This window comes from Pogoniulus pusillus, chromosome 5, assembly GCF_015220805.1.
Source record: "Pogoniulus pusillus isolate bPogPus1 chromosome 5, bPogPus1.pri, whole genome shotgun sequence".
NCBI classification, from domain to species: Eukaryota; Metazoa; Chordata; class Aves; order Piciformes; family Lybiidae; genus Pogoniulus; species Pogoniulus pusillus.
This window is the reverse complement of record NC_087268.1, coordinates 19,914,721-19,942,248: the sequence shown is the minus strand read 5'-3', so window position 1 is coordinate 19,942,248 and position 27,528 is coordinate 19,914,721. Positions and strand designations below refer to the sequence as shown.

The following is a 27,528-nucleotide window of genomic DNA, read 5'->3' as shown; positions in this document are numbered from 1 at the left end:
ATTTTAAACTTCAGCATCTTTGGAATTGCTGTAGGTGGAGAAGGGTGAAAATGAGGGCCAAGTAAGGCCCAATACATTTGCCCTAGATGCAGGCAGAAAGCTGCTCTTCCCTTCAGCATTTTGTCCAAACTAGACAGTGAAATCCTCCAGCATAGCCTATTCCACATACGTTAAACTCTCTGCAGAAATGCGAGTGGGCATGTCATAAATAATAGGCATAAACTTGCGTTCATGCAAAATAAGGCTTTTAATAGAGTTGCAGGAATCAAGCAATGTACAGGCCTGGGTGCGCAGGGAGACTCTGCTCTACCCTAACACACACCTTTTGTTTTCAGTTTTCTCTTTTTATACCCTATTCTATTACATATTCATTATTAATTCTAAGAAAAGGTTGGGTTTTCCTTATCAGTTTTAAGAATGGGAGGTGTCTCTTCCACGCATGTCTCTTTTTATCTGGTGGTCCCTCTGGTGGTCTTCAGTGACGAAGTAAGGGGTCTTCTTCAAGTGTTCCTTTCCATGAATTCCAAACTAGTAGTGTCCTTTGTATGACTCTTCTCTGCTCATGCGCAAAGGCTGTTTCTTCCACATGCCTCCCTCCTCCACCAACCTTTCTAGTTTCTAATTATTTATTGCTGTTATCATAAGCCAAGTGTATACATTTGCGATGGTTGTGCAAGGAGGAATGCAGCTCCATTCAAAATCCCCCTTCCTCCCTGTCTGTGACCTCTTGCCACGAATTGATCGGATCAAACATATATTTCTCACAGGCTTAACTGCCGGCAGCCTTGAGGCAGACGCTGCTCTCTCCCGTTTCCCAAAGCGCTGCATCATCTCCTAGGCTGCACTACGCTGTTTACAGACTGCCTGAGCTGCACCAGAGCCCCGCCGGCAGCAGCCGCCAGACGCACAGGCGCATGTGCACACGCAGCAGAGAGGTAAGGCCAGCCCCCAGCAACAGCAGCAGCAGCCTTCTGCTGCTGGATTTTTCCAGCTGGAACATCTTGCTGGCTCTGCTGTAATTTATGGACACTGGTTTCTGGCGCGGGGCCTTTGCTGTTACGACAGGGACCCACCGACTAAAGGAGGCAGAGCTACAGTCAGAGGCGGAGAAGAGAGGAAGAAGAGGGGTGAAGGACATCGGGGGAGTGGAGAGTATGGAAGGAGAAAAAGGCAGAGCGGCACTTAAGAGAGGTGTGAGTTATAATTAAGAGAGCAGAAAGAGAAAATTTCAGAGAGTGAGTCAGCCTCAGGACGGCAAACAGCAGGAGACGACTTCAGGGAACATCTCATATCAAGGAGGATCTGTTCTGTCTGAATCTTCGCCATGAGCACAAGGAAGAGCTGCCCTCTGCCACCGGGGCAAGGAGACCAAGAGGAGAAGCAGAATGTGGCTGCTTCTGACATGGAGCCCCAGGAGTGCGAGGTGGAGATGATGAACAAAGCTATTCTGCAACAGAAGAGGCGCCTGAAACAAGTGACTCAGTTTGTGCATAAGGACTCTGCTGACCTGCTGCCCCTGGATGGCTTGACGAGGCTTGGCACGTCCAAGGATCTGGTGAGTCCAGTGGCACCCCATTTTGGAGGAGGTCTTCCTAACAGTCTTCATTCCAGTTGGGAACTGCTAGGAGGCTTTGTGAAAGCTTCTTAGGTTCAGCAAAGACAAAACTTTGTCATCATCTAGGATCAGATCAGAGTGAGGGGGAAAATTGAATTACCCATTTCTTGCATTCACCTCCCCATGCAAGACACGGGGACCAAGCTCCATGCAGAGGCAGGCAGGCATAGACTAGAAGAATTCTCCTACGTCCAACTTTCCACTCACCCAGTGAATACATCTGACTTGTGTCTTTCCATATGGGATGTCTCTGAAACCCCCCATGCATTTCTGCCTCATCCAGGTCAAAAGCAGACTCCTTCCTGGACACATTGGGAGTTCGTGAAACTCCAAGAGGCTTATGTTTGACCTCGTCACCTTTTTGCATTTTTTCTCTCCCCACAATCCTTGGGTTTCTGGAGAGGCAAGCATAGCTCAGGAGTGCTAGCCAGGCACACAGGCAGCTGCAGTGGCCAGCACCTGTGGATGACACCTTTGGGGAGTGAGGCTTGTGGGCATCTCCTTCTGAGGATTCAGGGCAGGATGCATCAGTGGGAGGATCTGTCCCAGGGACCAGGGCAGTTTGTGATCTGGAAGGATTTCCCCAGGACAGGGAGCAGTTTCCCATAGGATCTCTTGCTAGCTTAAATGTACGCATCTGACCCTTGCTCTGACAGTTTTGGTGTCTAAATTCTCCTCTCTAATATGTAATTTAACTGCTCAAGGATGTGGTGGTTTAAACCATTTTCCTGAAAGAGGGCCTGATCTGTGCCAGTGATGGGGGCACAGCCACTTATTTCTGCTGCGCTAGTGGATGTTACAAAAGATCTTGCCCCTTCCTGCAGCCCATGGTTCTGTTAGACCATAACATCAACACCACAGATGCTCATGAATGTGCAATCCTCTCCGGTTGTTTCCTGGCCTCTGTGGCAGGCCCCAAAGCTTATGTGGAACAAATAGAGTTGTAAGCACGAGCTTGAATGGAAGATCTTGTGGCACAAAGGTTCTTCCATGTGTACATAAGGGGTCAGTGTTATGTTCCACGACAGTGCACCCTGAGAGTCTGTGGCATGGCTTGGCAGGGCCAAGGGTGACTCCTCAAAGTCATCATGGGCTGTTGCCTCATATGTCCTGGCAGTCCTTTACAATCACACGTGTGGATGTCAGCAGGAACTGTGTCTCGCTGAACACAATTGCTGTCTTAAGTACAAGAGAAGGAGTCACGTAAGTGTCGTGTGAGCAAGGAATGGGACCTCTCCTCCCTGCGGGGAAGGAGGTCTGGCCATGTGGACTTCGTTCAGGCAAGCACTAGCTCTTTATGCCCTATAGCACTGCAGCTGAAACAGGCCCTCAGGAAGGGTTCCCTGGACATCCCTAGCAGAGAACAGGGAGGAGTCATTCTTTGGTCTCAGCGCCTGCTCACTGAGTCTATCCATAAAGGCAGGAAGAAACTTGTCTACCTGCTTTGCTTTGGAATTAGCTTCTGTCCCACCATGCCTCACAAAGACAACCATGGCCTCTCTGAAAGTCCTGGTGGCAGTCTTGACCTCCGGAGGCTGGCACTCTGGAGCCCCTGCTTGCTCCAGCAGCAGAGGCCTTGTCTGAATCACTTGTCAGAAGCAGCTCTCTTGGTCAGATGAGCCATTGTAGGCTTGAGGCTTCACTGTGTGCAGACAACATTGAGTCACTGAAAACCACTGCATAGTTCATGTTTGGTCTGTAACAGAATGGCTAACACAGTTTTACCATGGAATTAAGGAGCAATGAATGACACACAGCATATTCTGTGCTGTGAGCATTTTGCACTGGCTTTAGAAGGCACAGAATTGTATGCCACCTGTGCATAGTCCACGTAATGAACCTGGCCTGAGTTCAACACTGTAGCTGTAGTACCACTGCTTCTGGTTTACCTTGGAGAGAGAAAAGAGCCAGACTGGATTTCCAAGAGCAGTTCAGCAGTCCCCACAGCTTGATGGGCCACTGTGACATCACTGTGATGTTGCGAGGGCTGCACATTAGAGTTTGGAGCATGCTTTCAGGCACAGCTCCAGCCCCACATAAAACTCTGCCTGTGTTTCTTAAATGGATCTGTCTCCCTCCTGGAGAAAAGGAATTCAGGGCTGAAAGCAAGGCAGCATCCAGGAAGTGCTAGAAAGGTTCATCTTAGAGTGCAAAACACTCCAGAGTCCTAAAGCACTTCCATTGAGAGAAACGTAGTTGATTTCCCAAAGCATGCCTCCATTGTCGGTGTCAGGAACTCCAGCTGTGGTAGTTGTGCATGTCCTAAAATTAGAGCAGGGACTTATGTCATGCTGGGGAAAAAAAAAAAGGCATTTTCTTATGCAGCTGAATACAGGCTGTTAATTTTTGCCACTCTTTTCTGGGTGTGCGTTCAGCTTATACAATGGATTCAGCAGTTTCTGGGACTTGATAGGCTCATCACATCTGCAGCAGTGAAAAAGTGGAAGCTTCACATTTCCAGCTTTACAACAACTTGTTTTAGGGAAAAGAAAAAACCAAAACCAAAACCCAACCAAATGAAAAAGCAACTTTAGAACCACACACACATATATATATTTTTAATGGGGAAAAAAAAGTAGCTGAACGAGCTAAAATATTCTGAAAGGATGAAGCAGACCTGAAGGTCTGGCTTCATCCCTCACAAAAATCAAGATCCTGAAATCATACCACGGCATTAACCATAGGAAGGCCTTAAGATTTCATGTTGGAGAGCCTGAATGGGATGAGTTGCACTGGGAACTTGTCTGACCCTTCTAAAGGTCCTGAGAGGCTCTTCCAGCTGCTGAACCAGCTCCCTTCAGGCCCTCTTTCACCATCCTCTCTGTCTCATTGTTTCTTAACAACCCAAGTAAGACAACAGTCTCCACTTCTTCATCTCACTGATGAGCCAGAAGACAGGGAAAGCCCCAGGAGTCTGCTCTTGGAGTCTGCCACAGTCCCAAAGCTCAGCACTTGGCCTCTTCCCAGAATGAGTGGCAAGAAGTGGCAGCTGCAGAGGGCTGGCTCTTTCTGTGGGAAAGGTTGCAGTGAGAGGGAAAGGTCCTTTGCGTGACAAATTGTGAGAGGAGTCGGGAGGGAGGAGAAGGGAGGACGGGATACAGAGACCTGCTGTTGGTCCCCTGCCCTTTTCCCATGGCCCAGATGTTAGCCAGCAGCCAAACTGGCACTGTGCTTAGAGGATTTAGGGAGGGAAGTACAATGGCCAGCTGTACTGTGGGCCTGCACAGTGAGCTGAGGGAAGACTAAGAAGAGAGGGATCTTTTCTTTTACGTTTTCAATTAATGCAGCATGGGAATGATCTGACTGCAATTTGGCCAAGACTATGCAAGTCTGAGGCACAGACACTCTGCAGGGTTAATAGAGTCCAGCTCATTGGCAAGTCTGGTCTAATTCAGACGTTTGGCATGCACATGGATAGGGTCAAACTGCTGCACCACCTGGAAGCTGGTTTCTCCAAATTATTTTCAAGAAGGATGAAAGCAACAGTTACGCTGTAATGCCATAACCCCTTTGGGTTAACTGCCTTTCTTCAGATGAGAGGTTGTTACTGAAAACACTCTTGTCAGCTCTGAGCAGCTGCTATCCTGGAGAAAAGCCATGGGCTGAATACAAAGAGAAAGGACAAAGCTACCTCTGACACCATTGATGCTTCCCATTCTTGATTCAGTTGCTGTGCAGGGACTGGAGGCACTGGAGCAACACTAGGCAAAAACTACGCTGATGACAGGGGGAACTTTCTCTCCAAAGCATCGCTTCCCTGTGTGTGTATGCAACGTCTGGCCAAGAAGTTGTTCACAGGTTTTCTTCCCTTTTGGTACACCATCCCCTTCTTTTGCCCAGATGAAGTGAGATAGGAATGAGATAGGAGCAAGAAATATATGAGCTAGAAATAATGTTCCTTCAGCCATTGGTCTGTTTTGATGGTGCTCCCTTCAGGTTGTGAACAACATAGGTCTTCATAGAATCCCCTAACCAAGGAGGGAGTCAAAATAGTATAATTTGTGATGGAGAGGGGCAGGGACAGATGACAAAAAGCATTAGAAGCTAGTTTCATAGAATCATAGAATCAACCAGATTGGAAGAGAGCTCCAAGATCATCCAGTCCAACCTATCACCCAACCCTTGCCAATCAACTAGACCATGGCACTAGGTGCCTCATCCAGTGTTTTCTTGAACACCTCCAGGGGATGGCAACTCCACCACCTCCCTGGGCAGCCCATTCCAATGCCAATCACTCTCTCTGTGAAGAACTTCCTCCTAACATCCAATCTGTACCTCCCCTGGCACAGCTTGAGACTGTGTCCCCTTGTTCTGTTGCTGGTTGTCTGGGTGAAGAGACCAACCCCACCAGGCTACAACCTCCCTTCAGGTAGTTGTAGACAGCACTGAGCTCTGCCCTGAACCTCCTCTTCTCCAGGCTGCACACCCCCAGCTCCCTCAGCCTCTCCTCACAGGGCTGTGCTCCAGGCCTCTCACCAGCTTCGTCGCCCTTCTCTGGACACATTTCAATATTTCAACATCTCTCTTGAATTGAGGAGCCCAGAACTGGATACAGTACTCAAGGTGTGGCCTGACCAGTGCTGAGTACAGGGGAAGAATAACCTCCCTTGTCCTGCTGGCCACACTGTTCCTGATCCAGGCCAGGATGCCACTGGTTCTCTTGGCCACCTGGGCACACTGTTGGCTCATCTTCATCTACTGTTTACCAGCACCCCCAGGTCCTTTTCTGCCTGGCTGCTCTCCAGCCACTCTGTCCCCAGCTTGTAGTGCTGCTTGGGGTTGTTGTGCAAGGTGTAGAACCCTGCACTTGGCCTTGTTAAATCTCATCCCATTGGCCTCTGCCCACCCATCTAGCCTGGCAAGGTCCCTCTGCAGGGCTCTCCTACCCTCCAATAGATCCACACCTGCTCCTAGCTTGGTGTCATCTGCAAACTTACTGATGCTGGACTCAATCCCCTGGTCCAGATCATCAGTAAAGATATTGAACAGGACTGGGCCCAGCACTGATCCCTGGGGCACACCACTAGTGACAGCTGCCAACTGGATGTGGCACCATTCACCACCACTCTCTGGGCCCGCCCTCCAGCCAGTTTTTGACCCGTATCAGAGTGAATCTGTCCAAGCAATGAGCTGCCAGCTGTGCCAGGAGCTTTTTGTGGCATATGGTGTCAAAGGCTTTGCTGCAGTCCAGGTAGATTCCATCCACAGCCTGCCCCACATTCACCAGGCAGTAACCTGATCATAAAAGGAGATGAGGTTGGTCAGGCAGGACCTGCCCCTCCTAAACTTGTGTTGGCTGGGCCTGATCCCTTGGCCATCCTGTAGGTGCTTTGTGATGGCACTCAAGATGACCTGTTTCAGTTTCCTGTGCAGGAGAAGCTTCCTGCTTCACTACAAAGAATTGCTTGTACATCTAAAATTTGTGGAGTCCTGCCTCCTTATACCACATGTACGTTACACATGTGCTGTGTCCCCTCTGGCCTCTCAAATTAAAAGGTGTGAGAGTACCTGGTTAGGTGTCAGCACAAGACTGCCAAGTATGTGCTTAGTTGAAAGAACAGACATGTGTGGGGAGAGCATGTACCAAACATGTTTTTCTCCTTCAGTAACTGCATTCCACATCTACTTGTCACAGACATCCCAACACTTTAACATCGCCTCAGTGTCTGCACAGAAAATCGTGGAATTTAAAGAAAGGGTGTTTAGATAAGCCTGTTATTCATCAGGATGATCAGGTGGGTCATGCATTTGCAATCTGCTTTCCCAGGCTAGCAAATGTCGTTGTCCTTAGCTGCCTACTTAGCTGGAATTTCTTCTTCTTTGCGATGGAAACAGCAGCCACATAGTGTGGTCCAGCGGCGCCTCTTGGAAGGCAATCTGAACAAACTGCGGAGTGAGACGAGGGGCCAGTCTGCATGGGTTCAATCTCCACTGGCAAAAGACCGGGATGAAAGGATGGAAAGGGGAGAGAACAGGAGAAAAGAGTCTTCACCTCTGCTAATACAGTGCCAGGTAAGGCAAGAACACACTGCTGATGATTTCGCTGTGCTAGCAAATGCTCAATGAGCTGCCCCACTACCAAGGGCCATGCTAAGTTATTACTTGCAAATATCAGAAGAGAGAGAAGCCAGAGAGTGTGGATTTTCTGCCTAGACTCTCCTACACTTCAATTCAGATTTCCAACAGACAGAGGAAAGACTTCTGCATTCTAGTTGTCTGTCTTTGAAGATAAACCACCTTAATCACTTCTCCTTCCTCTGGAGGCCAGCTTTCCCGTGATAAGAGGTATTTGGTAAGTGCACAGAGAAGCAAGGAATGTCTCCTTATCATCTTAAGACAGGTGTCCCTAGTTGATTTATACTTACTGGATCCGGACTTGTCTGATTCTCTCAGGCATCAAAGGACCTCCTAAGAAAGTGACTACCTGCTCTGAATTATTGTCATTGCATTTCTGGATGGAAGCATCACTTTTAGCTCACTTTTCTTCTTATATCTTCCTGTATAGCAGAACACACTCCTATCTGGGCCCCTTTAGGTGAGAAAAAGCTGTGTCCCATGGAAGAGGGCTGCATGGTTAAACTGTTCAGTAATATGCAGGTACAAGACTCATGAAGCTATAGCCCTTGTACATTAAGTCTATGTTAAAGCTGTGTTTATTTCAGTTACCTCTCCTGAAGGACAGCTCACATGTTAGAGTGTAAACTTTACACATAAACCTTTCAGAATTCAGCTGACACAACCGTCACGACCCAGCGTCCTGAGCCCCTGAGCAGCAGGGGAAGGCATGCTAAGATTCAAAACTTCTCTCGGAGTAAATTAAAGCAAACCAATGCCAAACAGCTGATGAGTTAGGTTTATTAAAGGCGATGAAAACTCTTGCTCATGAATCTTAGAGATGCCTGCTTGTAGCGGGGCAGACAGAGGAGAGGAAAGAGGCGAATTAAAAATGAGAGAGAGAGCGAGTTAAGAAGTAATATAAAAAGAAAGTATCAGCACTTCTTGGATCCGGTGACATTTTCATGGGAGTAGTCCAAGTCCTGCAGTGGAGGCCATACCACATCAGCAGAGTCCGATGTGGTAGATGCAACATGGGGAGCCCAGAAGTTGCGGTCCTTTTATATCCTTTAGGTGGAGGGCGGGGGGCAGCAGAGGTCTCTCCGAATCACAAAGTGAGGTGTGCAGAGGGAGGAGTGCACAGTGCAATGTCTGCCTTTGGCCTTCCCGTGGCGCTGTTGCAGTGGTTTCCTACCTCCATAGACATTAGCTCTTCGCATTGTCAAGCCATTCTGCCAGGCCAGCAGCTCTCCTGCTGAGCTGTTAAGGGCTATCAAAGCCATCACCCTGTCTCTTCGGACCAGGAATGTCATGCATTGTTTTGAGGCAATAGAATCATTCTGCTCTCCCACACAACTAACGAAACATAAACACAGCCTGGTAGCAAGTTTCTGGAATGTTCAGATCAAGTATTAGGCGAAGCCACCCTCAGGCTTTTTTCTCAGCCTTTACTATTGCATTTAGGCATTATTTACTTTGGTTTTTCGACTCTGCTGTAGGTAGGTTAGTGTAATAAAACTTGGGAACAACAGACTAGGACCATGAACGTCTCTCAGTGTAATTTCTCCAAGTAGCTGGAGGTTTGTTTTTTTTTTCAGCAAAGGAGATGTTTCTTTAATCACTAGTCAGTATTGTTCTGGAAGAGGAAACTTAGAGACAAATGGCAGGGCTTTTCCAGGCATGTAGGTAGAGCGAGGGTAGGCATGCGGAGGTACCAGATGTAGTAGTTAACTCAGTGTCAGAGACCACTACTCGTTCGTCTTTTGTGTTTCTGGGGGACTGTAGTCCAGCTGCCACAAACATTCCATTTTTCATCATGAAGGAGAGTTAATGAACATCACAGTCAATGAAATAGATGTAACATTGCACTTAACTCTCTCTGAACTAAGTATTTTCTGTACTGGCATTTATCTGTTTTTGTATCCTTAAGTGCCAGTTGCTGTTTGCCACACTTATGCTGAAGGAAGGAGAGCTCTTCCTTTGAGTCTCACTGCTTCTCATGTCCACATCTGTGAACTTCAGAAAGCCATGCTTCTAAGTACAGCTCTATGGCAGGCAATAGCACTCAGGCTGCCAGCTCATTTTAACCAGAGAGGTGAGCTGGTACCATTTGGAGCATTCTTTGTGGTGTGTTTTTTTATTAGAAACTCAACATTACTGCCATTAAGTCTCCTCTCTCTGACTCCCGAGAGAAGCTTGGAAACTCCCAAGAAAAGATAACCTATCAGCATAAAGCTTCTATTTACACTCAGTCAAGTATGCTGAAAACCAAAGCAGCCTGACTAGTAACTGAACTTGACTGGGAAATAAAGCTGAATGTATGAACCTTTCAGTGATACAGAGAGAGTCAGGCAATAAGTGTTTGCACTCTTAACAGGTTATAGTTGTCCTGTGCCTCTTTAAGGCCTCTTTAAGTTTCAGAGATCCAAGACAGATCCAGTCTGTAGCAGTTGTACCGCAGACTCACTCCCTTTCCTCTTTACTTAGGTGGGTTGCTCAGGAGGTACTTGAGCAGAATTGCCCGGTTTGATGGCAGTTTTAGCAGAGTTATGATGATTGGCACCTACATCATTAAATCAAGCTGTTCTGTTTTGTGTAGTGGGGCGTATCTGTCCTTGATTTGTGCAGGGCTGTTTGCCACTGAATGGGATTGTGAGAAATACATAGAATCATATGTTTGATCTGATCAATTCGTGGCAAGGGGTCACAGACAAGGAGGAAGGGGGGGTTTGAATGAAACTGCATTCCTGCTTGCACCACCATTGCAAAGGTATGCAATAAGCCTAAGATAAGAGTAATAAGATTGGTGAAGGAGGGAGACATGTGGAAGAGATAGTCTTTTGCATATTTAAATGGAAATGCATTCCTCCTGGTGCCACCTTTCTGCATGAGCAAACAGAAGAACAAAGACTTTGAAGTTCATGAGGAAGACACTTAAGCAAGACCCCTTACTTCATCAAAGATTACCAGAGGGACCACCGGATAAAAGGAGACGTGTGGAAGAGACATCTCACATTCCTAAAAACTGATAAAGAAAATCCAACCTTTTCTTAGAACTTAGTGATGAATATGTAATAGAATAGGGTATAAAAAGAGAAAACTGAAGGCAAAGGGTGTGCGTTGGGGTAGAGCGGAGTCTCCCCTCGTACCCGGGCCTGTACATTGCTTGATTCCTGCAACTCTATTAAAGCCTTAACTTGCACGAACGCCAGTTTATGCCTGTTATGTATGACCGGATGAAATGTTTTTTTCAGAGTAATCACTGGCTTGTTATATCCCAAAAGATTTCTATTTTTCAACTTTCCCAGCCTGGTCTGAAACACAACTGTGCCTAGGTTTATGGTTCTGATTTAAGATCATAACAGTGCTAACAGCTCAGACATCTCAGGTATGCCTGCTTCCAGAGTGATTCTTTAGCAATTGCTCTCCACACTGCAGGTCGTCTGTTTCTGAAGAGGTGATACAATGCCTCTTCTGTAGCTAGGCAATGGACAGGTGGCTTCTGTGAGCCACAGGGATGGTTAACTCTCTTCCAGTACAATCTATGTCTGTTTTTGAGCTGACTCAGCTAGACACTACCAGGAGATTGCTGTCTGGGCACCTGATCTGGCAGTCATGGGAAATACCCACTTAGGTAGTCAGGAGTCACAGAGGATGAGGAGGTAGGTGTTTAGGATATTTACGATGTGTCTGCACATTGTTCTGTATCGTAGTTCTCTGCTTAGTCTGGCCACAGTTCTTCCTGGGAGGGAAGTGAAGGCCAGACAGAGCAGACAGCTTCAAAAGCAAAAGGGGAAGCACTTTGTCATAGAGTGGTTTCTTTTAGAAAGACCTTTAAAATGACCTAGTAACAACTCTCCTGCCACGAGCAAGGATAATGGACTGTTCTTTGGGTCTAGTCCATATCCCAGTCATTTTGGCTCCAGAAGTGTGGACTTTGTAGTACCGGCTTTTGTAACAAGCAGCTGTTGTCATGAGGTAGAGTAGGATCTGTCTGACTGGTTTTGGGAGCCTCGGTGGGCAGTCACTACTCTTAGTCCTGAATGTTTAAACTTGACATGCCAGGCAGCCTGGAGCCATGTTTTTTCTTAAATAAGCAGAAGTATTGCCAAAGTCAGGAGCATCTATGCAGAGAGCTTTGTAGCTCTTTCCAATCTGCGAGGCTCCATCATGCATGTCTACTTGTGTAAAACAGATTTATGCCAGGAGGCAAGAGACATGTGTGACCAAAGAGAATGGATGTGAATTCTGGGCACAGGCTTGCTCAGCTTGGTCTCCTACCAGCTCTGTCCTGTGTGATTTGCGTTACCATAGGACCTCTGTTCAAGATGCTTGGCAGTAAAATGAGACTGCTTGGTTAATATTCCTGCACGCCTGTGCAAAGAGCTGCAGTGAGGGCTTTTGGGACTTGTTCCTCTGTGGACTGACTGTTTCATAAATCCCCCAGCTGGTACTGGGTCAGTTAAATTTTGTGTTCTTCCAATCTCTGACTTTGAAGTTCTGTGGCAATTTACATGCTATGTGCCAAAGAGCTGCCTTGCATTGAATGTAGCTGCCAGTGCGACTGAGAGACATGTAATAAAATCATAGAATCATAGAATCAGTCAGGGATGGAAGGGACCACAAGGATTATCTAGTTCTAACTCCCCTGCCATGGCCAGGGATGCCCTACCCTAGAGCAGGCTGCCCAGAGCTCCATCCAGCCTGGCCTTAAACACCTCCAGGGACAGGGCCTCAACCACCTCCTTGGGCAACCCATTCCAAGCTCTCACCACTCATGATGAACAACTTCTTCCTCATGTCCAGCCTGAACCTACCCATCTCCAGCTTCGCTCCATTCCCCCTAGTCCTGTCACTCCCTGATACCCAGAAAATACCCTCCCCAGCGTTTTTGTAGGCCCCCTTCCAATACTGAAAGGCCACAGGAACGTCATCTGGGAGCCTCCACCTGACTGAACAGCCCCAACTCTTTGAGTCTGTCCTCACAGCAGAGCTGCTCCAGCCCTCTGATCAACCCAGTGGCCCTTTTCTGGTCACACTCCAGCATCTCCACATCCTTCTTTTAATGAGGGCTCCAGAACTGGATGCAGTACTCCAGGTGGGGTCTCAACAGAGCAGAGTAGAGGGGCAGAATCACCTCTCTGGCCCTGCTGGCCACACTTCTCCTGATGCAGCCCAGGCTCTGGTTGGCCCTCCGGGCTCCAAGTGCACACTGCTGGCTCATGTTGAGCTTCTCATCCAGCAGCACCCCCAAGTCCCTCTCCTCAGGGCTGCTCTCCAGCCACTCACTGCCCAACCTAGATTTGTGCTTGAGATTGCCCCAACCCAGATGCAGGACCCTGCACTTGGTCTTGATGAACCTCATGAGGAGAAGGCAGAGTTCTGGCAGATTTGACATTAGTCTTGGCTTTGGCTTTCCTAAAGTATACAGCACAGTATGCCTTACTTGGGTGTTGTAAGAAGTCACAAGCGTTTGCAGTCACACAGGACTGTTAACTAACTGGACATGATTCTTTATGAACAAGATGTGATTTTTTACTTTAAAGAAGAAATAGTATAATAACCACATCAGGAGCTGTCAAAACCAGGCATCTGTGCATATTTTCTGTGTAGATACTTCTTGACCATTGCTCTCCTTGTTCCTGGATGAGGTCACACAAAGTGACTGCACTTCCTTCTGAAACCACTGATGATATTTAAATATACACTATATATACACATACAAATGTTACATGATTCTTGGTGAACTCTGTAAGACATTATATGTTGAGATCTCTAGCTTCAGTCTTCCAGTTCCTGAGAATTTCTCAGCTAAATGTCTCTTCATGGAAAATGGTATAGCCAAATGTACAGAATTAAGACATTCTCTACACTAATGAGATGTATTATAGACTAGAGGAGAAACTTCATGATCAAAAGACTTGAAGTTTCCAGCATGCCCTATCTGAAGTTGCCTCAAATGCTGTTAGCACTGAAGCTGCTGTGGATGTTGTGTCTACTTGCAGCAATCCAGTGTTTTTCACAGGAGGTGGTATCTTTTTTCACTTTATAATAAATCATAAATAACATATTTTGGAAAATTAAGTCTTGGAGACACTGGATCACAGAATGGTATGGATTAGAAGGGACTTCTGAAGGTCATCTAGTCCAGCTCCTTCACCCGAGCAGGGTCACCAGGAGAAAATCATCCAGGAACATGTCCAAGACGGTTTGGAATGCTCCAGAGATGGAAATTCCACAAGCTCTCTGGGCAGCCTGTTCCAGTGCTCTGCCACACTCGAAGAATTTTCCCCTGATGTTTATATGGAACCTCTTGTGTTCCACTGTGTGTCCATTTGCCCCTTGTCCTGTTGCTGACCACCACTGAGAAGAGTCTGGCTCCACTGAATGTAGCTCCTTGTGATGGTTAACCCATGTACTAATAATAAACAGATTTAGGTAAGACATCAGGAAATGGAGATACTGTCCTTGACCATGCTGGCGATGCACCAAGTCCTTGATGGTCATACTAATCTTCTTAGTGTTCACAGCTTGTCAGAAATAAGCATAAGGATACAGCTCCCTGCTTCTGAATGGCTTATTTTCCTTTAGAAGTTAGTGCTCTGCTAATAAAGCTTATATGGGGTTTCTGAACAAATACACTAGTTATGGATCTCTTGACTGCAATATTGCCATGTTAAAAGCCACTGAGAACGGATAAGCCTCTGGGCAATCAAATGTAAATGGAAGCCTTTGGCAGAGGTTTGCAGAGCACTAGGAGCAGCAGATGGATCACCATTGTCTTGGATGAGTCATCTGGGTTATAACTGGTGCCTAAACCACCACATCTTTGGCTGTGTTGCTGAAAAAGATCTAAAGAACTGCCACACTGCTTGAGGAGTTGGTGTGTCACTTTGGAGACCACAGTAATTATCTGTTGTTATTTTTTGTAGTGCCAAGGTCAAGTATTGAAAGTGACTGTTAACACTGGATGTCCACCAAATCTCATCTCCAGGAGCTGTTTAAAGCAGCTGGGGTAAGTCTTTGCACAGTGGAAGAGGAGGAGTGGCTAAAATAAAAACCTATTGCAAGAGCCTATGCAGTTTTGATTCCCAGTCCCAATGGTAACTGCTAGCAGCTTTGCTTGTACACATGGCTCTTTAGAAGGAACTGAAGAGAGTGAGTGAAAAGGCAAGGGATCAGGAGTGCTGGCAAAGTTGTGTGCAAACCCCTGATGATGAGGAGGCAGCTGTGTGATTCTGTCTGTGTGTATTGCAGGGTGAAGCTGCCCAGTCGATGTTTAGCCTCAGTGGTGAGGAACCCAAATGGACAGCACCTTATGGTTTTGCCTGTGGACCTGCTACATGAAACAGATCCTTCCTCTCCTGGTCTGTTTCCATTGAGACCAAGGAGTACTACCACCAGTGAAAAGTCCTCCTCTTCCTCCACTTGAGGCAATAATGTCTGTTGTGTCCCACAGGCTAGAAGAAGTATCTGCCATGGACTGTGGAAACCTCTCTCTTACCATCCCCAGCGTTGTTGGCCGAGTAGAACACATGGAGTTGCAGTTTGGTCAGGAGACAGTGCTGTGTTCAGCACTGGTTGTAGGTGAGAGTGTCAGCCCCTTCTCTTTCTGTTTTCCTGATTCTCTCATGCCCAGCCAAAGGCATTTAAAAGAATCTCTGGGAAAAATGTAACATGGTGGGAGGTTGGTGATGTGGTCACCTCCACTGCTGGCCAACATCATTAGGTGTTAGGAATACCTTCAATGTAAGCAAAGGTGAAGGGCACAGGAAGAGTACAGAGAAGACAAGAAGAGATTGGAAGTGGGGAGAAAGGAGGTATTTGGGTTTTTTTTGTCTTAGCAAAGGATATGAAAAAAATCTCATTTCCTTCTAAAATTGACTTATTTAGAAGTTATCTAAACTGGTTAATTAGTCCTCTAGTCTGTTCTCCAGAGAGTTTCTCTGTGTACTTGTCTGCCTCTGCTGCAGGGAGCACCCTGGGCAAACTTGATAGCCCCGGAGTGCTGCTTTCCTCTATGCCCTGGGGCATAACCTTTGGAAAAAAAAACTGTAGGAGCCAAGGCTAGGTCAGCAGACACTGGAGCACACCCAGAAAACAGCAGAAAGGCTGAGTGTTCAACATTTACATCAAGCTATGCATATGCTAAAAGCATCTTAGCCAGATTTTCCCTATTCCTCTTCTTTGTCCCAATTGGTCTTCTAAGTTTTACCTTCTTTCTTCTATTTGTCTCCTCATCTTTGAGGAGTGCTGTTCATCTTCCAAGGCCTTCCTTGATGTCACTTTCAGGTCCATTCTTCTCACTTTCCTAGTCACCTAGAAAGAACTTCCTTCTCTTCCACACTCCCATCTCACTCTTCATCCCTGGTTTCCCCTCTGCTTGTTCTTGGCCTTCATTGTGAGTCAGTATTAGCTATAGGCTAATTTAGTCCTATAGCACCTGTCCATTAGCTACAGGCTAATTTAGTCCTGCAGGACCTGTCCATTTTGCTGTGATGTGGAAAAGGCTGCCTTAAAGGAGCAGAATTGTCTTACAGCTCCCTGTGCACACAGTGCTCTTGCTTTTGTGATGACAAATAAATTATAAATTGTAGTTACAGGGCAAGCAGATATCCATGAGACGTGGGAAGTGTTAATGATGCTACTGGTTGAATCCTGTATACTCCAGGATTCAGGGATTCCTCATTTCCTGTCACTAAAGTTCATATGGATAACTCTGAGACCCAGGAGGTCATTCTCTTCTAGTCTAATGCATGTTCTCAGTGGCAGGTTTGAACAGTGTCAGGGTAAATGTATATTCCAGAGAGGACACAGATAATGCTGGCTACATAGATTACCACACACAGAGCAAAGCCTTTACCAACACTCACATCATCACTAATAGCCCAGCCCCTGGTCCTGCTTTCTAGCTTACTAGAATTGAAGTTGACTAGCAGAAGCTCACACATACTCAAGTCTTTAGTGTCACAAGCATACTCATACTGACAGACTCTTCAAATAACAGTGTAGCTTCTGTGTCGGTCTTATCTCCTGGTCTGGACTTTGGGCCTTTACCTGATACTAACCCAGATCTTGAGTCTTGCCAGATGCAGGATTCCTTCTACTCACTGGCTAGACCAGACTGAAATTTGTTATCTATTATGTACATAGACCCACAGGCATATAGGATAAAATTCATTAGGGTGATATAAACACAGACAAATCTTTCTAATGAATCCCTTTCAACTGGTCACATGCATGCCCTGTCCTTTTCAGTTGCTGACTTAAGAACCTAAGGCCTGTGTGATCATGGTCAGAGCTGGTACCCAGAGCTCCCCTGCGTGCTGATCTCTCCAGCTGCTGGCGTCTCTACATGCTCTGTGACCCACAGTCCTTATCCAGTTACTGAAAGCACACATTGCAGTCCTTTCAGTTGCTGGCACCCAGTTGCTGTGCTCTCTTCTCCACTTGCTGGCACCCAGACTGGCATCTTGGTCTAGCTAGTTGCTAGCACCTGTGAGCTACATCCAGTTGCTGACAGACCTATAAGCCCTGTTGCTTGTGGCCCCTTCAGTTACTGGCACCCCTCTTTGCATGACACACCCTCTGATTGCTCATATCAAGATTTATTTGCCTTTTAATCTGTGGCCTTTGGTTGTAGATGTTAAGGTTGGGCGTAATCTTGGCTGCAGAGACCATGACATGTTGGAGTCCAGTATCACTAGACAAAGAAGCAGGGTGATAAGTAAAATTTCAACCCTGGACTTTAGGAGGGCTAATTTTGCCCTCTTCAAAAGTCTGCTTAGAAGTATCCAGTGGACTAGGGCTCTAGAAGGAATGGGAGCCCAAGAGGGCTGGTTAATATTTAAACATTACTTCCTCCAAGCTCAAGAAAAAATATTTCCTTCAAAAAAAAATCAAGTAAGAGAGGCAGAAGAGCTGCATGGATAAATGGAAAAACTCAAAAAGAAGATCTACAATACTTGGAGTCAGGTTGGAGGCCTGTAGCCAGTGGTGCTCCCCCGGGATCAGTAATGGGTCCAGTTTTGTTCAGTATCTTTGTCGACAACCTGGATGAGGGCATTTGGCGTACCCTCAGCAAGTTCACTGATGATACAAAACTGGGGGGTGGCTGACACCCCTCAGGCTGTGCTGCCATCCATTAAGACCTGGACAGGCTGAGAGCTGGGTGAAGGCAAACCTCATGAAGTTCAATAAGGACAAGTGCAGGGTCCTGCATCTGGGGAGAAATAGCAGCAGGTGCCAGTTGTGGGCTGCCCTGTTGGAAAGCAGCTCCATGCCTTGGAGTCCTGGTGGGCAGCAAATTCTGCATGGGACAGCAACGTGCCCTTGTGGCCAAGATAGCCAATGGCATCCTGGGCTGCATCAAGAGAAGTGTGCTCAGCAGGTCTAGGGGAGGTTCTTCTCCCCCTCTGCTCTGTCTAGGGAGACCACACTTGGAATACTGTGCCCAGTTTTGGGCTCCCCAGTTCAAGAAAGACAGGAACCTGTGGAAGAGAGTCCCATGGAGAGCCACAAGGGTGACTGGGGGACTTGAGCACCTTCCCTGTGAAGAGCATCTGAGAATCCTGAAGCTGTTTAGTCTGGAGAAGAGAAGGCTGAGAGAGATCTGATCAATGTCTACTATAAATACCTGAGGAGTGTGTGTCAGGTGGACAGGGCCAATCTCTTTTTGATGGTTCATAGTAATAAGACAAGGAGCAATGGATAGAAACTTGGACCATAGAAGGTTTTACCTCAACATGAGGAGAAAATTCTTTACAGTGAGGGTGACAGAGCACTGGAATGGGCTGCCCAGAGAGGTTGTGGAGTCTCCTTCTCTGGAGACTTTCAAAGCCTGCCTGCATGTGTTCCCGGTGAGAACTACCCTAGGGGATCCTGCTTTTGGCAGAGGAGTTGGACACAATGATCTCTGGAGGTCTCTACCAACCTCTAACATTCTGTGATTCTGTGATGGTTTGGATGTTACCTGTCCCTCATTCTTTGGAAATCACCCAGACTAGACTCAGCCGGCTCTGGAAATTGAATGAAGGTTTGTATTCACAGCTAGCACAATATACAAGCAGGTATTTACAATATATACAGTTGTATACAGAAATATACAAGGTAAAAGGTAATACAGAAACACAACAACCCTCCCAGAAACCTGAGTCCCCAGGAGGGGCTCCCAACCACCCTTCCACCTTCTCCCACCCCTCTCTACCTTACCCCAGATATTGCCTTGTGCCCAACGAAGAATGGAGGTTCGGCATGGGGGGGTTAGGAAGCAGGTGGATTAATCAGGTTAGGTTAGAGAGAGAAAAATGCAGCTCAAAACTCAGGCAGTGACTGAATGTCTTATTTATATTTTCATTCTTGTTTGTATACATCTCAGCAAGCCTCTGAGTGAAGTAGATATCACCATTGTTTCTCTTTCACAGCCTGTGATCTAATTCTTCTCACCAAAACATTCTAGCTAGCTTCAAACTAGCACAGATTCTGATCTTCTGCACTTACTAACACTTGCAGCAGTCACATGTACGATAGAGAAATTACAGAGAGCAAAAATTGCTTAATAAGAAGTTCAGATAGATTGCAGCTGTTTGGCACAGGGTTTGGTCAGACAGGTGAACTGCCCAACAGTCTGCTTGCACTTTACTGGCCTCTTATCCCCTCTCCTCTCCATTTTTCTGTGCTTGTTCTTCCTGATGCACCCTACTGCTTGCATTCTCCTGCATATCCAATAGTATGTTTTATATGATCTCATGAGCCCCTTCTGATATCTGATAGTAAGTTTCAAACAACTCCACAAGCCCCCGCAAATACCTGAGAATAATCAGTCCCCTCCTTTTACCGACTGCAGTTTTATTTTGGTACTCTTCAGGGCTGTGCTTAAGTAGTTCTTTTAGTGGCTTGTCAGTCGGTGACAGAAGAGTGCTAGTCTTTACTGTTACTACCTGCTTGTTAATGTTTGTGTGTTTTATTCATCCCTTTCATTGCTGTTTATACCAAATAGACCACAATCATACAGCTTTGTGAACCAGATGCTGTTGTTTTCCACTTCCTCTTACAGGAGAGGCACACTTTATAGAGTCTTAAGCCTGATCATTTTTTCTCTCTTCTCAGATGATGAAACGCTGGAATTTTGCCTTGGTCTCCAGACTCTGTTGTCTCTCAAGGTAAGGAACAATTTGTTGCTTATTGCAGGGCTCCTTTCCAGAAGGTCTTCAAGACGTGGTTGCTGTGAGGAACAAAAATACTTACATCCAGGTCTGCCAGTGTGCCACTTGCAATATTTGCTGCATAGTTGCCTGGCTGCCTGCAGCTTGCTATCAGTCACTGATTGGTTTCCAGTGCTTAAAGGTTTTAAGAAATGGCTCACCCAATAGATACTATCACATCTCCCATTCTTTGTATTTCTGAGTTGCAGGCAGAAAGAGGAAACAAGGCAAGGCACACTGCCTCATGAGTTGTATCTGTGTTGGCTTTTGAAGGCAGATGTAAAAAAGCTCTGCCCTTGCTTTGAGCCAAAAGAGCTGTATTATCATGTATAGTGTCCAGTACTAGCTGAAAGACAAGGCCCTTTCCTATTGTTAGTTCATCTCAGGGTTAGTGCTTTGCTGAGTCTGGCTTCTGGGTGGCTCAGAACATGGCTGCTGCAAGCTTGCTCTTTCCTGTCAAATATTTGTAGCCACATGCCAGACTCAAAAAGAAGAAAAAGCAGTGGGCTGAATGAGTGATATGAGGACATCACCTCAGGGGGAGTCAGAGGAAGAAGGAAGGGGAGTGGCCCTGTGAAGAATTTGGAGAGGATTCTATTGAATGGAATAGAAGCAAGGAGGCAGCATGGGTGTCAAGGAGGGGAGCTGTAAGGTCTCTCCAGACTCTAAAATTAGAGTTGTTTGCTTATATAGGGTTTCCCTAGTCACATTTGCTGTCTGGAAATTACAGAAAGTGACTGGCTCTTCCCCTTCTTTAGTGTTGCATCGACTTGGAAGAAGGAATGCTGAGGCTTAAAGCATTGAGTCAAGAGCTGCCTTTTCTACATGCCTCTGAAGAGCCTGGTCAGTGACTGGGTGCATTCCCCACAACTGGCAGTGAGGAGACTTGCTGCCATGAGACGGAGATGACGGTGAGGCTCATGCATCCCTAACCCTGCCGAGTTCTAGGCTGAGGCATTCACTGGGGAGAGAGAAAAAGGCCAAGGGGTGCTGGAAGCTGTTGTTGCTAGGAGTGCCTCATTTTGAGAGATACTGCTTCTTTCAGTGCACCCTCTTACTTGTCCCTATCTGCTGAGTGGGCATTTTGTTCTTTACTGTCTTTCTCGGGTTTTGTCCCTGGTCACTCCAATTTCTGCGTCTGTACTAAATTCACCCTACCCTTGTAATGACTTTTTTTGCCATACCCGCTGTTAATGAGACAAGAAAATATCCATGAACACTCTTCAGTTGTTCTGTCAAGAGGGCAGTTTCTCCAAAAGCCTCCTAGGGTTGCCATGAAAGTTTCCCTTTTCCTTGCCTCAGTGTGAGTAGACTCCATGCCTGGTTGTTTGTGGGAAAGGCTTTGTAGCCAGTCTCCTCCTCACCTGTACTGTGGGAAACTGGATTTTAATAATTTTGCTGGCTTAGAGCAGAACAGTGTGGATTTTTGGAAAAACGTCTGGCAAGAACACTTTTAGAGTTCTGAATTCTAAGAAACTTCTGCAGAAATGCTGAGCATGGATGTCTAGAGTAGAGTGGATATTCACAGGGGCTTGGACATTGGCACTGCATACTTGGCCACCAAGCTATATGATATGAACGGCAGTGCTTCTCCTGTCTTGGTGTGATAGCTGGTAACCAGATTTGCACACCCTATTCTTCTGACCAGGCCTCTCCTTTCTGCACTCTAGCTGCTAGAGCTACATTACTGTTGCCTCTGCTGCATCATCAGAGATCCTGCTACTCAGTTTAAATGCTGGGATGAATTATAGCACCCATAGTGTTCTGTTCTTTCAGCTCCTTTCTTTCAGCTTGAAATCTAGTGATTTGACACAGATACATCATTATCCTCAAGTTCTGGCATCTCACAGCTCATCAAGTTTGCTACACCTGCATGAAACAAGAAATATTCCTTAAGAGTATCAGCTCAGGTCAGAGAAACGTGAACTCATCATCTTATCTGGGATGACGAGAGTGACTATTAAGTCACTTAATTGTTGTTTGATGTTTTTTGTTTGAGGGGAGAGGGAGTGTTTGGTTGGGTTTTGTTTTCTTCTTTTCAATTTACATTTCAAGCATAGCTCTATGGTAAGTACATAGTCTATTCATCACTAGGCCTAGGAAAGATGCACCAGATTAGGGCTTGTTCCATGCCTCATGACAACCAATTCACTACCCGAACTGCACAACATCTCTCTGTCCACCCTTAGAACACTCTGACATCCCCATTTTGCTGATCTTCCTGGATTAAATAAGGCTTCATCTCTTCCTTTTTTGGCAAACCAATCATTGTTTCCGTTACTCTTTTCAAAGAACTCATGGGTATATTTTTGCTTTCTTTCCTCTAAGATTTTTTCATAAATGAGATGCTGTATGCTGAAGAGAGCAGAATACAGCCTGACTGATAGGACTTGAGATGCATGTCTCAGTTTCAGTTGGTGTGACTGGCATTTGCCCCTCCTACAAGTACCAACAAACTAGTGCCTTTTGCCGTAACTCATCATGTATTACAGTTTCTAATCTGTTCCTTGGTTTCTTTGACAGTGTTCTACTTGTGATTATTTCTGGTTGCATGAGCTGCTTTCCATGAATTTCATGAGTGATACCAACAGTTCCCTCTTATGTCAGAATACGCATCTACACTTGATGATCTTGTCTTCCAAATTACCAGTAATGCCTCTAGGAATTGTATCACTTGCATGTCTGACTATCTTCTTAAACCCAAGGGGGTTTAATGACAGCTCAGACTTGTACTAAACCATCCTGTGTGTCTGCTGGAGTTTATGTGGAACCTGGGTCAACCCTGCTGAAGAAAACCTGTTCCTATTGGCAGCAACTCACCTAGATTCTAACTCCCCAATGGCATGTGGAATAATGACAACTAATCTACTAAAGATGGCAGATACTATGTACATTACATATATTATTAATCTATGTTATGATCTATTAAAAAAAAAACAAAACACCTAACTCTAAGCATTAAGACTAACTCTAGCCCTAGACTAGAACCTAACCCCAACTCTAAATCTAGCTGCTAAATCCAACCCTAACTCTAAACCTTCATGATAACACTAAACCCCAATCCTAAACAATAGCCCATAACCATAAATCTTAAGACAAAACCTCATAAATCTAACCCAGGAACAACATAACTCTAACCACTGAACCCTAATACCAAAATACAAACCTAATACAGCATTAACTATAAACTCTAACCCTAATTCCAAAGCATAAAACTCTATAACCATTAACCCTAATTTTGTCCCTAAACCCAACACTACCGTTGACACTAACCTCTAAACTTGACCCTAATCCTAAATGTAACCACTGACACCTAAACACCTAACCACCCAACACTAACCTAACCATAACCCTAATCACAAATCTAACAATAGCCCTACCTCCAAACACTAAACCCTAAGCCCTTAACCTTAACCCTAATCAGAACAATAAGTCTAACACCTAACCTTAACCTTAAAACTAAGCCTAACCATAAAACTAACCCTAACCGTATCACAGAACCACAGAATGTCAGGGGTTGGAAGGGGCCTCGAAAGATCATCCAGTCCAACCCCCCTGCCACAGCAGGATGACCTATACCAGATCACACAGGAATGTGTCCAAGCAGGTCTTGAATATCTCCAGAGAGGGAGACTCCACAACACCCCTGAGCAGCCTGTTCCAATGTTCTGTCACCTTCACAGTGAGAAAAACTTTCCTCATGTTTACATGGAACTTCCACCCATTGCCCCTTGTCCTGTCACTGGGCATTATGAGCAGAGCCTGGCTCCAGCCTCCTAGCACTCACCTTTACATATTTATAAACATTTATGAGGTCACCTCTCAGTCTCCTCCAGGCTCCAGGTCCCAGCTCCCTTAGTCTCTCCTCATAATAGAGATGTTCTATTCCCTTAATCTTCTTTGTGGCTTTGTGCTGGACTCTCAAGCAGTTCTGTGTCCCTTTTGAACTGGGGCACCCAGAACTGGACACAGTACTTCAGATCCAGCCTCACCAGGGCAGAGTAGAGGTTGCAGAACCTCTCTCGACCTACTAGCCACAGCCCTTCTAATACACCCCAGAATGGCATTGCCCCTCCTGGCCACAAGAGCACATTGCTGGCTCATGGTCAACCTATCCACTAGGACCCCCAGATCCTTTTCCCCTTCACTGTCTTCCAACAGGTCACTCCCTAACCTATACTGATCCCTGGGGTTGTTCTTTCCTAGGTGCCAGACTCTACACTTGTCCTTGCTGAATTTCATTAAGTTTCTCCCGGTCTGCCCCTCCAGCCTGTCCAAGTCTCACTGAATGGCAGCACAGCCTTCTGGTGTGGCAGCCACTCCTCCCAATTTGGTGTCATCAGCAAACTTGCTGACAGTGCTCTCCATGCCCTCATACAGGTCATTGATGAATATACTGAACAGAACTGGTCCCAGTACTGATCCCTGTGGGACCCTACTGGTTACAGGCCTACAACTAGACTCCATTCCATTGACCACAACTCTCTGGCTTCTTTCCTTCTAGCACTTTCCAGTCCATCTCACTACCTGATCATCCAGACCATACTGCCTCAATTTAGCCAGAAGGATGCTGTAGGAGACAGTGTCAAATGCTTTACTGAAATCAAGATAAACCACATCCATGGCTGTAAACCTAACCCTTAACCCCTAATGCTGAAGTTAAACCTAAGCTTAACCACTGACCCTAATTCTAAATTCTAACTGTAAACCTTAACACTAAATCCTAATTAACTGCAACCCTAATGCTAATCCTAACTCCTGACCCTAAATCTAATTCTTAACACTCCTAATCCCTGATCCAAACACTAACCTCCAACACTAACAGCAACTCTCTCTAGTAACAGAAACCCTAACCTCTAACAGTGGTAGTAACACCTGATTGTAATACCTAGACCTTAGCCCTGAACATTAACTGAAATGTAACCAACTACAGCTAACCACCTAAACCAAACCCCTAACTCTAACCTCATAACCAAAACCCTAATTGAAAAATCTTAAGCCTAATCCTAAACCCCCTAATCCTGGATCATAATCTCTAAACTTTTAATACTAAATCTAACCCTAACACCAAACATTAAAGCTAAATTAACCCTGACCCCCTAACCACAACCCCCTAAACCTCATCCTGACTCTAATCCCTAACCTCTAATGCGAAACTCTACCTCCAAACTTAACTATAAAACTAAACCTTGGCCTAAGACTATCCCTGATGCTTAACCCTAAACTCTAATCCTAATCTCTAAAACATAAACCTGAAACCTAATTCTAAATCTCTGCCTAACTCCAACACCTGACCCTAACTCTGACCACTAAACCAAACTCTAACCCAATCCCTAAATGTGAAACTAAGGCTAACCCTGACCCTTAAACCTAAGCACTAATTCACTAATCCTAACCTCCAAGACTTAATCCTAACCCTCTCACCCCCAAAACCTAACCATAACCCTGACTTCTAATCCTGGTGCTAAACATAACCCTAATCCCATCCCCAAAGACTAAGCCTAACTCCAACCACTAATACCAAAACCCAAATCAAAATCCCTAACCCTGAACCTACTACTAACCTTCCCATAACCTGTAACTATAACCTCTAATTCTTGACTGTAACCCTAAGTATTCATCTCTACCCTCTACCCTGCCCCTAACCCTACTCCTAACTCTGTCCTTGATGATAACCCCTGACTGTAAACCATAACTGTAAGCCTAACCCTAACCCTAACTTAAAACACATCCCTAACACAAGCTTGAACCCTAACAATAACCCCAGATACCTAACACTGTCCCTATCTCAAACCCTGCCAGCTTTTCTTTGGCCTGTAAAGGGCCCTGCCTCCCCCTGTAGCACCTCCGGGCTTTCGCCTGGCTTTGGGAGGCCGGTAAGAGGCCATTCATCCATCCAGAGCACCCCAGGGCTTTTGTGGCCTTTGCTGATGCCCACAAGTAGCTTCTAAGGGAAGGGTGAGGGCCAGCAACATCATTCAGTCCCAGCCACTTCTGTGTAGGGTGGTGGATGTGCACTTTGGAGCTGGACTCTGGCAGGGGTGAAGGTGTAGGTGAGGAAGTGCAAAGCCCCACTGTTGGTGGGGCTGTGAAAGGAAGGTGATCCAGCAACAGCATTCAGTGCTGGGCACTTCTGTGTGACTGGGTGTCTGTTTTGGAGTGGGGCTTTGGCTAGCCTGAAGGCATAGTCGAGTAGGAGTCTTCCTGAACTCAGAAGCCAACAGGAATCTTTCCAAAACGTGCTGAATGGGATCGTACATAAAACTGGAAGGAGTTAGAGCTGGCAATTCTACCTTCGCTAGTGTATCACTTCAAGCCCTCAGATACTTGCATAGCAGCTGCTGTGGGAATTTACCAGGTGCTGTTCTTACATGTCTGCTTTTGCTCACCTTCAGAATATCCTGAATGTCCTCCAGTCCTTCTGAAGCCACAACTGTCCCTCTTGTCTCTTCACAAAGAATTTTTCTTCACATTCTCCTCACGTTCCCTCCACCAGTGAATCATTCAGTGATAGATTTGCATCTCCCAAAAGGAATTATCGTCTTTTTAACTAAGCCGTTTAACACTTCCCCTGCACCCTCATTACCCTCCTGCTGTGTCACTATCTTGCCAGCCTTTTCGTCATTAAATCCCCGCCGGGTGCCGCGCGTGCCGACTTTGTGGCTGCAGAGCCGATCGGGAGAGCACTGCAGGCACCGCTGCTGAGCTCGGCTTTTCTGCTCTGTTCTGCTGCTCCGCGGTTCCGAGGGACCTTAAGGTAGGCAGGGGGCGGCAGGGCTGTTGTCTCGCGAGAGAGAGCGAGGCTGTGACGAGGGCTCGTGACGTCAGCCGCGGGAGGTTTAAATCCCCGCTGGGTGCCGCGCGCCGCCATTGTGGCTGCAGAGCCACAGCCTGCGGCTGGGAGCTGCTGCTTTGTTTTTCTTCTTTCCCCTTCTGTTTCTGACTGTCAGTATCACTGTGCACCATGCCTGTCACTCGCACTACGAAGGGCAGGAAAAGCGTGTGCACCCAGACACACTCGACCCACCAACACATAGGAGTCCAGGCTACTGGCTGCAGGGAGTGCTGGAGCATCTCACTCACTGTAGAAGGGGAAGGGGAGAACAATTGCGCCAGGTGTGAGCAGGTGAACTTTCTGCTCACTTTGGTTGCAGAATTGAAAGATGAGGTGGCTGAGCTGAAGGATGAAGTATCCAGGCTCAGGTCGATAAGGGAAAATGAAAGGGAGCTGGATCTGTGGGAGCAGGCACTGCAGATCGCCCCTGCTAAGGGAACTGCCCCTGGAAACAGGGAGGGATGGATACAAATCCCTGTCAAAGGCAGTAAGAGAAGTCCACCCTGGCCCTCTCCTCCTCTTTCACTGCCCTTGCATAACAAGTATGAGGCACTTCATGAAGAGAGCATGGAGGATGGGAGGGCTGAGGAGCAACAGCCAGGATGCCTAGGGTGGAGCAGTCGCCACCAACTGTGGTTACTAGCTCCCCAAAAAACAAGAAAAAGAGAAGAGTCTTAGTCTTTGGGGACTCAGTCTTGAGGGGGACGGAGGGACCAATTTGTCGTCCCAACCCATCTCACAGGGAGGTCTGCCCCCTTCCTGGTGCCCGGGTTAGGGACATCACCAGGAGACTCCCTAACCTAATCCGGCCCTCTGATTAT

At 46.4% G+C, this 27,528-nt stretch overlaps 1 protein-coding gene and 1 long non-coding RNA gene across 5 annotated transcripts; one reads left to right on the top strand and one right to left on the bottom strand.

The window, feature by feature from the left end:
- The first annotated feature begins 823 nt into the window (after positions 1 to 823).
- NRIP2 (nuclear receptor interacting protein 2) lies at positions 824 to 26,569 on the top strand. 4 transcript variants are annotated; one of them, XR_010302346.1, is made up of 7 exons: positions 824 to 1,555; positions 7,451 to 7,627; positions 14,602 to 14,684; positions 15,129 to 15,256; positions 19,778 to 19,830; positions 20,631 to 20,783; positions 26,486 to 26,569. XR_010302346.1 is itself a non-coding variant. In XM_064143428.1 (6 exons), the coding sequence occupies exons 1-6, from the start codon at positions 1,325 to 1,327 to the stop codon at positions 20,721 to 20,723; spliced, it is 765 nt and encodes a 254-aa protein (XP_063999498.1). In that variant the 5' UTR covers positions 824 to 1,324; the 3' UTR covers positions 20,724 to 22,137. The 4 variants fall into 4 exon arrangements, 1 of the variants encoding a protein (XP_063999498.1); XR_010302345.1 differs by lacking the exon at positions 26,486 to 26,569 and adding an exon at positions 22,396 to 26,285; XR_010302344.1 differs by lacking the exon at positions 26,486 to 26,569 and adding an exon at positions 21,649 to 22,137.
- Positions 18,997 to 26,354, bottom strand: LOC135175383 (uncharacterized). Its single transcript, XR_010302347.1, has 2 exons — positions 26,262 to 26,354; positions 18,997 to 19,892 (listed from the first exon to the last, which is right to left on the bottom strand). It is a non-coding gene; the product is annotated as an uncharacterized LOC135175383 (long non-coding RNA).
- Positions 26,570 to 27,528: the final 959 nt, after the last annotated feature.

Coding starts and splice junctions, on each gene's coding strand:
- NRIP2 (XM_064143428.1), top strand. CDS start 1,325: ATGAGCACAAGGAAGAGCTGCCCTCTGCCACCGGGGCAAGGAGACCAA. Junction 1,556..7,450: donor TTGGCACGTCCAAGGATCTG/GTGAGTCCAGTG, acceptor CGATGGAAACAG/CAGCCACATAGTGTGGTCCA. Junction 19,831..20,630: donor AGACTCTGTTGTCTCTCAAG/GTAAGGAACAAT, acceptor CCCCTTCTTTAG/TGTTGCATCGACTTGGAAGA.